Source organism: Maniola hyperantus, chromosome 14, assembly GCF_902806685.2.
Source record: "Maniola hyperantus chromosome 14, iAphHyp1.2, whole genome shotgun sequence".
In the NCBI taxonomy this organism is placed as follows: domain Eukaryota; kingdom Metazoa; phylum Arthropoda; class Insecta; order Lepidoptera; family Nymphalidae; genus Maniola; species Maniola hyperantus.
In genome coordinates, this window is record NC_048549.1 from 2,333,076 (window position 1) to 2,348,772 (window position 15,697).

The following is a 15,697-nucleotide window of genomic DNA, read 5'->3' on the forward strand; positions in this document are numbered from 1 at the left end:
GAAATAAAACACCTTCGAACAGATGTAATATTGTCATCGCAAATTGCATTTACCGTTGTACGCGGACTATTTTAAAATGTAAATTGATTTTTAATGTTCTATTGAGAATGATTACGCTTAGGCAGGCTGCTCACGGGGCATGATTACAAGAGCTTTCTCGGTTTGCCGAGAAAGCTCGATGACTCTATCATATAGAGTCATCGACTTTACGTCGTTGATAGGCTGGCAAACTAAGCTTTCAATTGATTCTATAATTTCAACAAAACGTCAGGAATGGTTTTTATAGTATGTAATTTTAATTTATAGGTACAATTATCTACTTATACCTAAATTCGTCATAATATGTTTTTCGAGGACGGAAAATATCGTGACGTAGAATCCTATCTCTGGAGGTATGTGCAACTCGCCTACCAACATGGATCATAATATGTGACATGACTTAACTTCATAATTATTTGTCTTATGAGGCGGTCTCTGTAAAGGCATAGACCGTTCGATTGCTTTACACGGGCCCATGGAGAGCATCAATTGCCCAAATGTACTGGCCGACACAAAATGGTGTTCGCGATATGACATCCCATGAGAATGCACCTTTAAGGTATTCTTCATAGACCATAGCTCATTGTGGAGGATAGAGATGTATTCTACTAATGTAACCCGCATTCGCTTAGTGATCTCGTTTCGAAACAGTTTACCTACTTCACTTATCACTTCGGTTCTGAAACGTGGGAACTGTTTATTCATTCAGTCCATACTATGAATTCAGTTGTTTTCTTACCCTTTTTTTGCGGGTATTTTCAACACAAGTCACATCAATCAATTGGGATTTCCACTAGGTAGATACGTAAATAAACTTACAACACAGTAGATATAAGCTCTATTGTTCTTGTCAGTGTCAAGTGGTGATAGCCTAAACCTTTCATTTGGAGGACCCGGGATTCGATACCGGGAACTCGCCTCTAACTTTTTGGAGCTACGTCGGTTTATCACTTGCTTTAACGGTGAAAGAAAAGATTGTGAGGATTACGATCCTCACGATGTTTTCTATCACAGCGGAGAGCTCACAGAGGAGCGTAACATCGAGAGAAGCGTAATCTGCATGCCATAACATTCTCAAATAGACCAGCGTGGTGAATTATGGCGCAAATCTTTCTCATTCTGATAAGAGACGCGTGCTTAGTAGTGGGCCTGTTATGGGTTGAAATTATGATAATAATGGTTCAGTAGTAGGTATGTGATAAGAAATGCCTTCACGCTGGCATAAGAGGTTGCCGTATTTGGCCAACTTACCAAACAAACAGTGGCTCAAAGAACTGCAGTTCGATGACGAATCCCAGCGTGACGAGGATGAGGCCCAGGAGCAGCAGCATGAGACTACACATGCCCTTCACGGTGGCAAATGGGGTTGGCGTATATTACCAACTTACCAAACAAACAGTGGCTCAAAGAACTGCAGTTCGATGACGAATCCCAGCGTGACGACGATGAGGCCCAGGAGCAGCAGCATGAGACAGCACATGCCCTTCACGTTGGCATAATTATGGGGTTGGCGTATATTACCAACTTACCAAACAAACAGTGGCTCAAAGAACTGCAGGACGATGACGAATCCCAGCGTGACGAGGACTAGGCCCAGGAGCAGCAGCATGAGACAGCACATGCCCTTCACGTTGGCACAAGGGGTTGGTGTATATTACCAACTTACCAAACAAACAGTGGCTCAAAGAACTGCAGCACGATGACGAAGCCCAGCGTGACGAGGATGAGGCCCAGGTTCAGCAGCAGCATGAGACAGCACATGCCCTTCACGTTGGGACACAAGGGGTTGGGCGCTGCCATCGCGTCCACTTTCACTCCAGCCTGAAACACATTATTATAATCACAGTTAGCTATAAAGTCGAAAGCGGAAGGTGGTACTACTAAGGCGAATGATAAGTACCTAGTTCCGAGTTCCGACCGAACCTTCGGCTTCGGCGACCTTCAGCCAAAAATAATCTACAGACCTGCTAGCAAGTGATGATGGAGCGCGCTTGCCTAGAAGATGCCTAAGTACTCATTCTTTACTCGATAACCATATTAAAAGTGGAAGGTAAACTAATGGAAAGGCGTTCCATATGTTAGCGGTTCGAATTAGAAACGATGGGGCAAATGGGGGGGGGGGGCGGCGATCTGACGATAGCTGGTTAGTCAGCTTCGGCTTCACTATGGGACGTCAGATATATAGCTCTAATTACTTTTTAGTTACTTTGTACTTTTTGTTCTGAAAGTAAAGACTAGCTGATGCTCGCGATTTCATACGCGTCTATGTAGGTTTTAAAAATCCTGTGGGAACACTTCGATTTCCCTTTTATGTTTGATTTAAAAAAAAGTAGCCTATGTCACTTTCTAGGTCTTTAACTATACCCATGCAAAAAATCTCGTCGGTCCGTTGCTCCGTTGTGACGTGTTTGAAGGACAAACCAACAAACAAATACGCTTTCGGATTTATAATAATAAAATAAATACTGATGATTAAAATAGAGTTAACTTGTCTTACCTTCCTGGAGACTTTGGAGCGGTGTGTGGAGGCGACAGAGGGCGCCACTTGACTCCGGTACGAGTAGACACTGCGAGGCGCACGCGATTGCCGACTGTGGACCAAAAAAGCGATTACTTTCAGCAATTTTTCTAAGATATCTACTGTCTACTGATGTTGACGTAAGTTGAGGTAAGTAGTGATATTTTGCCAGAGTCCTTGAGCCCTAAATATCCAACGGCAACGGCAGCGATGCCAGACGTTAGCACGCTAGCCAAGTGCGGATTCGCAAACTTCACATAGGTACAGTACGCAGCTAAAAGTAATGTACCTACATCAGCCTTTAGTATGACACTCATCCTATATGACATTTTGTCGGTCTCAACGACAGGGCCAGCGCTCTACAAATCTGCTATCTCCTTCTAAAGGTCGATGTACATTACTTTCGGCCGCGTACTGTACCTACCTCCCGGAAAAATATGGAGAAGTGTTATTTAATTGCTTAAAACGCACAAAACATGACTGAAAAGTTAGAGGTGCGTGGTCAAGATCGAATCCCATTCCCGCCGAATAGGAGGCCAATGTCCTAACCACTAGACTATCGCCGCAGAGATATACAAAGTGAACAATCAGTTTCATAAAGAAGAAACTGATTGCCTAACTGACTGACAACTGCGCTCATTGAGTTCAAATTGCTAAGTTTAAAGATTCCGTTTGACATTGTGGTCAAGTTCAAATCCGTCACCGATACAAAAATTAGTTCCAATTGTATACGGTTCACTAATTCAGTTAACAAATAGCCACATAACTATCTAGGTAGATAATAACGTTTATTGAATCATCACCGACGTTAGTGGACGAGTCACGACTCCTATTCGTTCCGAGTCAAGGTCGAATCGGATGTCACGAAGTCGTGTGACATAACGTTATTCAAGCGTTTTGTTTGACCGTCCGTTTGTTATGCAGATGCAGATGCTTATATTGTCTGGTTATGTGTGTGACCTAGTGTTTTTGTTATTATTTGGGTGGACTGACGGAAGCTAAGGGTACTTATTTGCAATTGTGCATTGTGGAGTCTACAGCTCCTGGTATACCTACAGTAATATTCCTGAATTCTCACGTTCCAGGAGTGTAGTACCCTGCAGCATCAGAATTAAGGAGTTGGATCTAGAAATTTTTGTGGGACCATCTCGCTAACTCCCTCTACTTATTGAGTAAAAAAAAGAAATCTCGGAGAACACATAAAAAAGGCACCGAAGCCTGTTAAAATTTAAAATGACGCTCGAATTTCGAGAGAACTGCAACGGCTTCACCGAACCCAACATTGTTTAGAGTTTTAGACATTATTAAAAAATAAAGAACACTAAAACCAACGAATCTATAAGGCACTTATGTTTAAGACTTGACTTTAAGCCTTTAATTGAGACATTACAAAAAGTTATCAAGTACTTTTGTATTTATTTTTGATTGGTCTATTGTGTAGCGTGGACAGTTCAAAGAGAAAGTCTCGAGTAATCATCACAAAAGACATTTACTAACGAACTACAAATCCCTTAGTCACGGGAAGGCGTACAGACGTTGAACAAACACAAATTAGATGTCACGAAATGGACAAAAGGCTGACTTTAACTCATCAAACCTCTATGGAATGATAAACGCGTGTAAATATTTTTCTGAAGGTAAAAGTCCGATACCTATGGGCTGCAGACCGCATCCTGCAATATTGTATTTAATAAATTAAAATTAAATTAAAGCCACCATGCATGATTTTCAAACAAACATCCGAACAAACGTTCCTCCCAGTCTTGGGGACAATACGCAGAGAAACTTACAGCTTTTATAAAATAAGAAAGGTCTGGCACGCGCTGGCTCGACCATTACTAAGTACCTACTATTATTTAACTAATATTTATTGAAATCTATTACTTAACCCGTTTAGGCTATGAGGCCTAACAATTTTATTGGATACATACGAGAACATATATTTACATAATCATTGATTATTATTGATGATTAAACGAACTCACCTGTGTGAAGTTCTATCACAATTATATGAGTAGCTTTATTTGAAGATACTATTATAATCATCAACATACATAACTACATAATAATAATATGTTGTGATATAGATATACAATAGGTACAATATTTATGTAGTTATGTATGTTGAAATGTGAAAAGTTGATTGAATTACCTACTTAGTTAAGCATATCGAATGAAATAGAATTAAGTATTAACTATGTTTAAGAAAAGTGTACTTAAGTGTTTTGTTAAATTTACTTATTGGGAAATAAAGGCTATTATTATTTATTATAATCATCAATCCTTCGTCGGCTACTAGATATAAAAAATTATGGAGAGTTTTCGGGCATGCACATTTCCTCATGATCGATGTTTTCAAGTGATATGCTAACGCACACAACTCAGACATGTTACAGGCAGGTGCGTGCCCGTAATCGATCTCTGGACTCCCCGATTTGAACTGAGGCTTTACCACTGAAGTCTTTAACACTAGGGTATTACCGTTTTTTTAAAGTCATAATATAATTAATATACCCGAAAAACAGCCATCCTTCTGGTGCAGTCAGGTGAAAATTGTGTGGGAAATAGTGGTAATAATACTATTATATTATTATATATACTATTATATACTATTATTATATTATATATATATATTATATTATATATATATTATATTATTATATATTATTATATTATTATATACTAGTGGTAAATATACTATATAGTGGTAATAATTACGTAATAAATTTCTAACAATCAAACAAAAAACCAACAAAAATCTGAGAAAGCGGCTTTTTACAAATACCAAGTGTCATCACAACAAAAATAAGCAAACGAACTTTTACAAAAAGTCATTCGATTTGATGACGATTCCTGGAGACAAAATAACTTAATGGAAACTCTGCCGTCACGGTTTCACATCAAGGACGTGAATAGAAAGCAAAAGAAATTACGTTTAGCCGTGGGAATTTCATGTTGTATCAAATCTTGCTTTATAGACTTTTTCAATACTTTTCTTTTTGTATGATTAGTTTTTAGTTAGTTGGATATCTTTTAAGGCGCGATTTATACAGAAGTGACAAAGATTTTGTGGTCTTCTTAGGCCCTAAGTGGGACGGCTCGGATTCAATTCCCGAGTCAACCAATCAGCCACAGGATATTTATAATTTCTATATTTGCTCAAGATACCATTATGTAGAGAACTCAGGCATGCAGGTTTCCTTACGACATTTTCCTTAATATTTAATATCTTAAACCGCACATAACTCTCAAAAGTTAGATGCGTGCCTGGGATCTGACCCCAGGCCCCCCTAATTTACACGCATTAAGTTGTTAAGTAGTTAACAAAATTTTAACTTAATTTTAAGTGACTTAAAGCACGTAGGTAGTTATGTTATAATAAATTTTATTTTATTTATTTTAATTTACCTGGCTGATTATTGGACTTTGGTTATTTCTAGTGCCTTATGAAATGGATCGCATATTGTTAAATGGTTCAAACAAAATTATAAAAGAAAAAAATTGCCAAAATCACAAGCCAAATCTTACGATCTAGGTAGGTATCTATTGTATGATTTGACTGCAAATCAACATGCACGAGTAAGTAATAAGCTTACTCACTTTAAGCAATTTTGTCTATATTATTTCTGACATACATAATAATATTATATAGGAAATACTGTAAGTAAGATAAAATTACGATCTATAAACCTGATTCTAAAACCACTTTATTACCTTTACCTTAAAAGCTTTTGTACATAATTTCAATAGGAAATCTGAAATCATAGGTCCATCATACAAAGGCACCGTTACGACCAGTTAGAGCAGCTTATCTCTCAAGATTCGCCTAATTCCGACCAACGGATCACGTAACGTGTCGGCCAGTGGAGATGTTTTCATCAAATGTTATATACGTCATAGACGAGCGTTTCGAACGCGACATTTTTTCTGTTATAGTTTGAAGAAAAAACGCGCTGGACTGTTGGTCTCGCATAGAAGCGAATGTGTGAAGACAGACTGGCAGTGTTTTATAGATTGTGTAGTCTGTTGCAGCCAGTTGCACTCGACTTGTAAAAAAATTCGCCTGAACAGTGTTTTGTATCATGTGTCAAGACCACAGACCACCACCTATTGCTGCCAAACACCCTCGATCGCCAAGCTTAGGCACTTGCTGAGCAAAGTCAACCCACCCTCATTCCGCACATTGTCTTGATTACGTGACTTTTGAGTCCACTAATCACAACAAAACATGCTCCCCTGTCCCCCGCCAATATTTCACGATTTTGTTTTCATGCAAAACCTTGTATATACGTACTCTTGAGATTGAATTTTCTGTGGTCAAGACAAAGGCTATTAATATAGGTACCTATTATTACGGTGATAGTGTGTGACACAAAAAGACGCCGCATTTTAACTGCCCGTCTACACAGCCCCGCATAAAACAAAACCATCACACTAAACGGCGGGATTGATGGCAAATTACCCATAGAGCATGGTGCAATTGCCGCAACGGTGTATGACTCATCCACACGCGGCGATTGCAGCATCAACATAGTACCAGTTCCCTATGATAGTAGGTACACGCGGTAATTGGTTCGACTCGATTACTTATATTGTCTGAAATGAGGTATTTCAACGGGATTTTGCTCTGCCACCAAACTATACGCTGAATTTACATTATGTATAGTGTATATTACGCGACAGGTCGAGATGGCAATCGGGGTATGAGGCCGGAGGACGCCCCGCACACCCACACGTCACCCGCGCTATGCCCCGATTCCCATCTCGACCTGTCGCGGATTATACCAAGGAGCGTCTTTGCAATTGTAATCTATTGTAGGTCTTTCCATAGAAGAGAGCCTTGTGCCGTCGCGCGTCGTGTCAAAAGCGACTCGCTTGAGATCGTCCGTGCACTTAATAGGACGGTCTTCTAATGCTGCATATTTCGAGGTTGCCACTCTAGCACCTTACTTGCTTCGTCGGTGTCAACTTATGCGACAGGGTCTTCTCCGGTTGACCGAAGGCCAAGCAGGGGTACGGGCCTCGAGGCGTAGCCTCCTTACCCGGGTAGGGCGCGGGGTGTTCATGTTACCCCGGTGTTGGTCTTCTAGCCGGCATTTCACCGGCTAGGGCCCGCCATCTTGGCTTGGGGCCTCGTGGCTGGTTGCGTTCCCCGCGCTGCGGGATAGATTCGCCGTCGCACACAGGGGTGGTGTCTGGTCCGGTGGAGATCTCCGCGCTGCGGACGATAGGCTGGCCATCGCGCGCGAAGATAGTGTCATATCCGGTGGGTCTCGCGTCGTCATCATCATCGCTAGGATCGCCTGCGTGCCACGCTAGTGGTGGCGATCGTAGGAGTTCCCGAGGCAGAGGACGCCCGGTCGGTGGTTGAATGGTCAACTTATCAATAAATGCTAACCTAATTTCGGAGGGTGGCCGGTAAGCGGCGCTAGTGACGTAGACCTCGGAGCCGGAGTCACGCGGCGACCCGTTGCCATTGTGGTGCCGCGGTCGCCCATTCCGCCTGTCGCGCTCACCACCGCCAGATGGCGAGCGCGTCCGCTCGTCTATCGTCTGCAAATTAAAACAAAACAAAAAATATTAAAACAGCAAAATACATACAATAAAATATAAAATACTAGCTGCCCCGGCGAACTTCGTACCGCCTCACAGTCGATTTTTTTTCAGTAATTTTGTTAAATTTTTCTCTCCGTAAGAACCATCCCCGTACTTCAAGGAATATTACAAAAATAGAATTAGCGAAGTCGGTTCAGCTGTTCTCGAGATTTGCGATCAGCAACACATTCAGCGATCGCTTCAAGCTGTGACTACTGACTGCATCATCATCATGGTCAACTCATCGCCAGCCCACTACTGAGATCAGGTCTCCTTTCCGAATGTGAAAGGGCTACAGTCCACCACGCTTGCCAGGTGCGGATTGGTCACACACCTTTGAGAACATTATGGAGAACTCTGACCGCTCTATGTAGGTATATTATAATGATCATAATATCGCAGTGTGGGATGACCTGTGACCTGCTGGACTGACGACCTTAAGAAGGTAGCGGGAAGTGGATGGATGAGGAAGGCGGAAGACCGTTTTTGGGGACACTTTCTTGGGAAGGCTTATGTCCAACAGTAGACGCAAACAGGCTGCTTGAGTGATTGATTTGATTGATTGGATATCGCAAAATTTACCTAATCTTTATCTTAGAAACATTCATTGCATTGGAATTTTCCGGACGTAAATATGTATAAGTCCCGCAAATTGCTATTGCGCTGGAACCATGTCTCATTAACATCGAAATCACGTTATTTTCACGTTAGCCGAAATAAAAATATACCATCAGCTCGAAACTTCAGTCTAGTGCTGACGTCACTAAAATGGCGGCCACGCCCATTAGCAATTTGCGGGACTTATACCTAGTCACTTATCAAATCACAACTAGCGTTACGTATTGGAAGTTCCAATTTGGAACGCGTTACAAACGATTGATTCGCAATAAAAGCTGTTATGATTCGCAAGCCGATGCAGTAAGTACTACATAGCATTCAACCATTCAACAATACGAATTTAAACTAGGTTACAACTTGGTGGGAGAGGGATGTGCATTGCATCGAGCGATTTGCTGAAATTCAAGTAACTTGACCCTCCGTCAGTTCTTGGATAAAACGATTGAAACTATGCGAAGGGTTTACATAATTTAATTTAAATCTCTGGAATGTCCTTCCAAGCTTTCTATAAAATATTTGATATATTTGGTAGAAGAGAATATCGTGAGCAATAGGCTAGTACCTAAGAAAGTAAGTAAGAAAGAAAGAAAAGAAAGAAAAATATTTATTTTTTGAAATTGTGCCACACATTACTACTTAACTAGTTATATTTAATGGTCATTTCTATCACTGCACATACTTTGTAATATTAAGAATAATTTTTATCCCGAAAAATCTAGGGACCTCCCACGGGTTTTTTCAAAACCTAAATTCACGCGACATAATTGCGGGTGTAAATCAACACAATTTTGGTAATTTCAAGAACTAGTGTACTTATTAAAAATTTAAATTAAAAATAATTTCGCTTTGTCAACGATTTCAGGAGGGAGGGTTTGGAAAAAAAATTCAGGGCACTCCCTAAACGTGAGTTGAAGAAAAAATTTACTTTACTGCCTTTCTAAATAAGTACTATATAAGTATTGCTAAGTACCTTGTTAAATAAGTACTAAACTAGGTATATAAAATCATTTTGAGGTTTTTATGAGTTAAAGTATATTTCCAACTAGGTAGCAAAACTATAACAACCATAGAGACAAACATGGGAAACGCATTTGGTAGAGTTCTACAAAAATGGATATCGCCTGCTTCTATGTATTTCGCTTTCTGGCAACATTATCTTTCTCCCTTTTAATCATATCGTTATTTAATCACACCAGTTTTCCTCTTAGGTAGCTTTGCTGGCAGTAATAATCGAACATGGCGATAAATCGCCAAACGTTCAGTTTGATTGTGGTATTCTTGTATGTATTTCTGTGCCATTTTAATCGATTCTAACTGCGCATGATCCGGGGCCGAAATAAATCACTGTTTGGTAGTTACGGTAGACGTTTATGATATTTTAACAAACTACGGCGCTTGGTTTCGCTTTCTAGAAAGAATCACTACCCATATTATAAACTAGCTTATGCTCGCAACTTCGTCCGCGTGGACTACACAAATTTCAAACTCCTATTTCACCCCATTTGGGGGTTGAATTTTCAAAAATCCTCTCTTAGCGGATGCCTACGTCATAATAGCTATCTGCATGACAAATTTCAGCCCGATCCGTCCAGTAGGTAGTTTGAGATATGCGTTGATAGATCAGTCAGTCATTCATTTACCTTTTACTTTTATATATTTAGATATGCGAAAGTAAGTGCGTGGTTTGTCCTTCAATCACGCCGCCATGCAGCACCGGATCGACGTGATTTATTGCATCGATAATGGCTATAGTCAAAAACCTGAAAATGTCATAGGCTACTTTATCTCCTGGGAAATCAACGAATTCATGATAAAGTCGCGGGCATCTGCTAGTTTATAATAATGTAGTGATACTGATGATGATAAGTTAAATAAAAAATATTTCCATAGCAGGTATAGTGGATTCAATATTAACTGGCGTGTTTCCACTTGAGACCGTCATTAGCAATAACAATAGGATTACATTCAACATGCCACGTAAACAATAGGGGTAATAAATCAAACACTCATGGAGCCCATTCATTTTTAAAGGAGCCGGTTCAACCTTATACTATATTTTGTTGCAAACCAACCAGTATAGATACTGTTAAATTCACCCGCCACGACTTAATCCTGACGGTCTCAAGTGGAAACACGCCAGTTAATATTAAATGCACTATACCAACCCGGTAATCAAGTTACTTACCATGGTATGATACCGTATTAGGTGAGCACACAGACGGCAGTATTGAATAATGTTATGTATTGCGGATGTTCGCTAATTTATGAAGGAAGCAGTCTTGCGTCATTGCTCCGGAACGTAAATAAGACTAATGTCGATCTGTTTTTACGATTCGAAGAATTTGTATTATGCGTAGTAATAGCTACATAGCCCGCGACAGATTGAGATGGCAATCGGAGTATGAGGCGGGGAGACGCCTAGCACACCCGCACGTCACCCGCGCTCGCCTACACCGGGTTAGCACGGGGGCTATAAGGACAACCCTCCACCTCCCATGGCCCCACCAACCTCTCGGTTATATGGGCCGAATCGCGGGAGAGCGCCCGTTCGGTACTTGCTTTCTTCTTCTTGACTCCCTACAAATTATTTTGTCTCTTCCTTGTCCCTTATGCTCACTCTCCCCCCTTGGGGGCTAGACGTCACTAAGACAGCACGGGGGCTGTGCGGTGTACAGGGTGTTCCCTCCCCGATTGCCATCTCCACTTGTGGCGTACTTATAGTGTTTATGACTTCGCTTCGCACGCGCGCGCCTACAAGCAGATTTATTTAATGGTAATACCTAGGGGATGAGTTTTGAGTATAAACAAGGAAAAAAACCGGCCAAGTGCGAGTCAGGCTCGCGCAATGAGGGTTCCGTACTACAGTCGTATTTTTTCGACATTTTGCACGATAATTCAAAAACTATGATGCATGAAAATAAATAAAAATCTGTTTTAGAATGTACAGGTGAAGACCTTTCATATGATACCCCACTTGATATAGTCACTCACTTCGAAAGTTGAAAATACTAATTATTAGTTCATGACCACAATTTAATTTTTTTTGTGTGATCTAACCCTAAATTCACGGTTTTCAGATTTTTCTCCAAATGTCAGCTAACTAAAATAAGATCTACCTACCTGCCAAATTTCATGATTCTAGGTCAACGGGAAGTACCCTGTAGGTTTCTTGACAGACAGACAGACAACAAAGTGATCCTATAAGGGTTCCGTTTTTCCTTTTGAGGTACGGAACCCTAAAAAGCACCGAACACTTACCGTATACTCCGACAGCGTCCTTTCCGATGGTGCTCGATGATCATTCTCATCCCTCGAGGATCTATGCAAGTACCCCCCTGAAGAAGGCGAATCCACCCCCGACCGATGCGTCGCCACGTAGTGGTTGGTCTTCACTTTATGCGCCATCTTGAATTCTGTGCACTACGTCACTTGTAAAGACATCTTCCTATTCAACCCTTGTTGTTCAAAATTACTGATTTATTAATTAACGATCATAATTGGTTAATGTTTGCGGATTTTGTTATAGATCTTTTATGGTTATCTTGTCAGGTATGGTTGGTATCTATTTTTTGGTAGAACTTTTTGATCTTAACCAAAAGTTACTATCATTGTTACTGTAGTTATTGACTGAATGAGTGCACTAGCGAACTCTTTGATATTGGCAGATTCTATAGTGCGATTTCAATAATCGCATTAAACTTTTATTTAACGGGTGCCAGTCGTTGGAAAACTTTGTCCAGAGTACCCAATTTGTGATTTTGATTATAAATAGATTTTATCAAGTCTCGAGATAAGGTTGCTGCATTGGAATGATATCTATTTGATTGTCCCGATTTTTAATAGGTGCATTAATGTCATCCTACTGTTAGAATTTAATCAGTAATACTTTCGATCTTGATTCCACTTGCACGTTGGTTTGTAGGTCGGTGGGCCTGTAACAAAGGAATGATTATATTGTAGTACGATTAGGGTAGCCATATCTTGATCTGGAAAATGGGATAAGGAAACAATTAGAAAGTATAAGTGCCGTTAAAAAGTAGGGATACATCTAGCGAAATTCTCGGCAAAGGAAAAACCGTCGCAAAGTTATTCGTGCGGATTTCACACCGTGTACTTAATATTAATTATTATCATTTATTTATTGGCACTGCGGCAGACAATGGCCTAAAACCCTTCTCACTCTAAGAGGAGACCCATGCTCGTTAGTGGACCGGTAATTAGTTGATCATGATGATGACTTAATATTATTATTTATTCCACTCATGGGAGTCCGTGGTCCACAGAATTGTCCTAAGTCTAGGATCTAAACTATCATTATTTTTATAATAAATAATTGGAAAGAAATTATAATATTATAACAAAGACCATGAATGAATCCGATCGCCTTGCCTTATTTAGGTTTTCATTGTTTTTCTTTTGAATTTCTTAACTAACTACTTAGCGATCAATGGTAGGAACCTAAAATAGAAGCCGTTTATCGTGAGATCTCATAACAATATGAACGTGTCACCATTTCTTTAAGAGTCTGAAATAGTTTTGGAACAATTCTCAGTATTGCTTATCATAGATAGTCTCGGAAAAATTTCCGCAGTATTTTGGTGACACTACCCAAACCTAAGTACTCGTACCTACAAAATATACTACAATTGACCTTTTTATCTGATAACCTTGAGCAAGTAATTTGCGGTTAGGTAGCGATATTGACCTATAGCTGGTCCATACAATCCACCGTTTTGATCGGAATTCGATTGCAGATTGTTTTTGCTGTTACGTCCACTTTGGAGGCATTGTTTCTGATGATTACCGGGTTCACACGCTCTTGGTGTCTTATTATGAATAATTGTTGATTAGAGATAAAATGAGGTGATAATAACAGGTATTAATTTTGTTTAGTTTACCGAGTCAATTATTAAAAGGCGGTTAGGCATTAATTTAAATGAAAAGGTCAGGTGAGTAATCTATAATAATTTTATCTTTATTCAGAAAAGGCTAAGTATTTATATTACTTTTTATTCGGAAGAGTGTAACTGTAATTATTCGCTATCTATATAGTTTAGCTGGTATAGTATGCAACAGGCGAGATGGCAATCGGGGAGGAACGCCCCGCACACCCCCACAACCCCCGCGCGAATCAGGCACGGGCGAGCGGGAGTGAGGTGCTGGTGTGCGGGGCGTCCCCTCGCCTCATACCCCGATTGGCATCTAAACCTGTCGCGGACTATAGGTACTAAACCATTTGACTGTTTAACCAATGATATACATTCAATGCTTTTTTTTGAGAATATTTAGAGGTTGTACGAGCCACTCGTACATTTTTTTATAAATTTAAATAGGGATATCTACTCATGTGGTTGCGGTGTGGGCTATATCTAATACAATCACTCACCAAACTAACTAGCATCTTTTATTTATCTATTTTATCAAACAAACTATCTATGACCTATTAACTAGGGAACGGGGAACTATTAACTACGGGGATTTTAACATAATATCATGAACTTCTATCAATAACGTTAACAACTACTAAACTGTACGGGAAACCCGACGCGTCTCGTACATAGGTCATCCCAGACGTGGGCAAAGGCCTCCCTTCTCTCAATTTTTGCATAATTTAAAACATATTAAGAAAAAATATACAAATAAAAAGAACACACAACATAGAACATGGAATTTCAAAAACAAAAAGTATATGAGAAAAATAGAAAACCGTAAACTCAATTAAGTACAGATAGGTACACATAAATGAAAGAGGCTGCTTTTCAGAGTTATGGTTTTATTATTGAAGGCCTTTATTATTTTATTATATCATGCTTTGTTCTATGCTACCAGCAGCAGGTGCAGCAATGTCTATCCATAAATATTACAAAGGTACCTATTATTGACAAAATCACGATCTCATTGTCAGTGGTTGTTGATTGAAAAATAATTATAAAAACAACCTTTAAACGTCGATATCAATATTATAAATAATGACAGCTGCAAATTGTGCCTACTATTCCTGTTCAAATTATAGGGCTGTCACTTCCGACTTTCAAAAATCAGAAAGTCACGGCGTCTTTCGCCTTTTGTAAAATGGCAAGGATTTTTATAAATAAAACGCAGTAAACAATAGCTATTTAATGAGTTAAGAATTGACGATACTTAAAAATAAAAAGAAAAAATACCTTTTCATAAAAAAATATAAATACCAACATCATACAATTATAAAAATAGGGGCTCACCTTTGCTGTTCACCATTATTAATGTATCGCTGCCCAAATAAAAAAACCTGAGAAATAATGTTGACATAAATAACAACCGAGTAACAGGAGTAAGACCTATTAATTTTATTAGGTACTGTAATAAGTAATCGAAAAACTTGACGTTGCGGTTTTCACTGATAGTCTAAACTTTGGTGGTAACCCTTATAAGTGTTTGAGGTAATCGTTGATCAATTCAACTCTCTATTAATTTAATCGATTGAGGTCGAGTAGTTAACACAAGAAGCATGACTGACAGTAAGGACTTGTTAATAATGGGAAAGTTTTTATTACTTCATGTGAATTTGCATTTGTTTTCAATGAGTTAAGACTATGAGTTATAACTTATGACTTAACGCGTTATGTAGGGTGACCATGTGCGAAGTTACAAACCAGGACAGTTACGAAAAAATTAGATTACGTGGAGGCATTGCGGCTTCGGTAAAAGACAAAATAAATAGTACTAGTGTTTCTTATTTTATTTTACATCTCAGAGGATAATTAAAAACAAATCATATCTATTTAGAATATCAGTTACAATTTTTTTTACAAAAAAACCGACTTCGATACCTTACCACAACCACAAAAAATAAAAAATAATTTAATTTATTACCGCATATATTAGGTAGGTATTCGGTAATAAATTAAATTATTTTTACTTGTTAGTAGTTGTGGTAAGGTATTAAAG

General features: G+C 39.3%; 2 protein-coding genes across 5 annotated transcripts in view; one reads left to right on the top strand and one right to left on the bottom strand.

The window, feature by feature from the left end:
• The window catches only part of LOC117988107 (probable E3 ubiquitin-protein ligase RNF144A), a 197,743-nt gene that overhangs the window by 145,674 nt on the left and 36,372 nt on the right, over window positions 1-15,697 (top strand). The gene's annotated exons all lie outside the window — the stretch shown is intronic.
• Window positions 1-15,697, bottom strand: part of LOC117988577 (uncharacterized) — a 109,098-nt gene that overhangs the window by 2,514 nt on the left and 90,887 nt on the right. For all 4 annotated transcript variants that reach the window (XM_034975737.2, XM_069502989.1, XM_069502990.1 and 1 more), the window contains 4 exons: window positions 12,029-12,702; window positions 7,956-8,110; window positions 2,537-2,630; window positions 1,706-1,860 (listed from right to left, as the gene is read on the bottom strand). In XM_034975737.2, coding sequence (XP_034831628.1) covers window positions 1,706-1,860; window positions 2,537-2,630; window positions 7,956-8,110; window positions 12,029-12,175 — 551 coding nt within the window. In that variant the 5' untranslated portion in view covers window positions 12,176-12,702. The remainder of the gene's footprint in view (window positions 1-1,705; window positions 1,861-2,536; window positions 2,631-7,955; window positions 8,111-12,028; window positions 12,703-15,697) is intronic.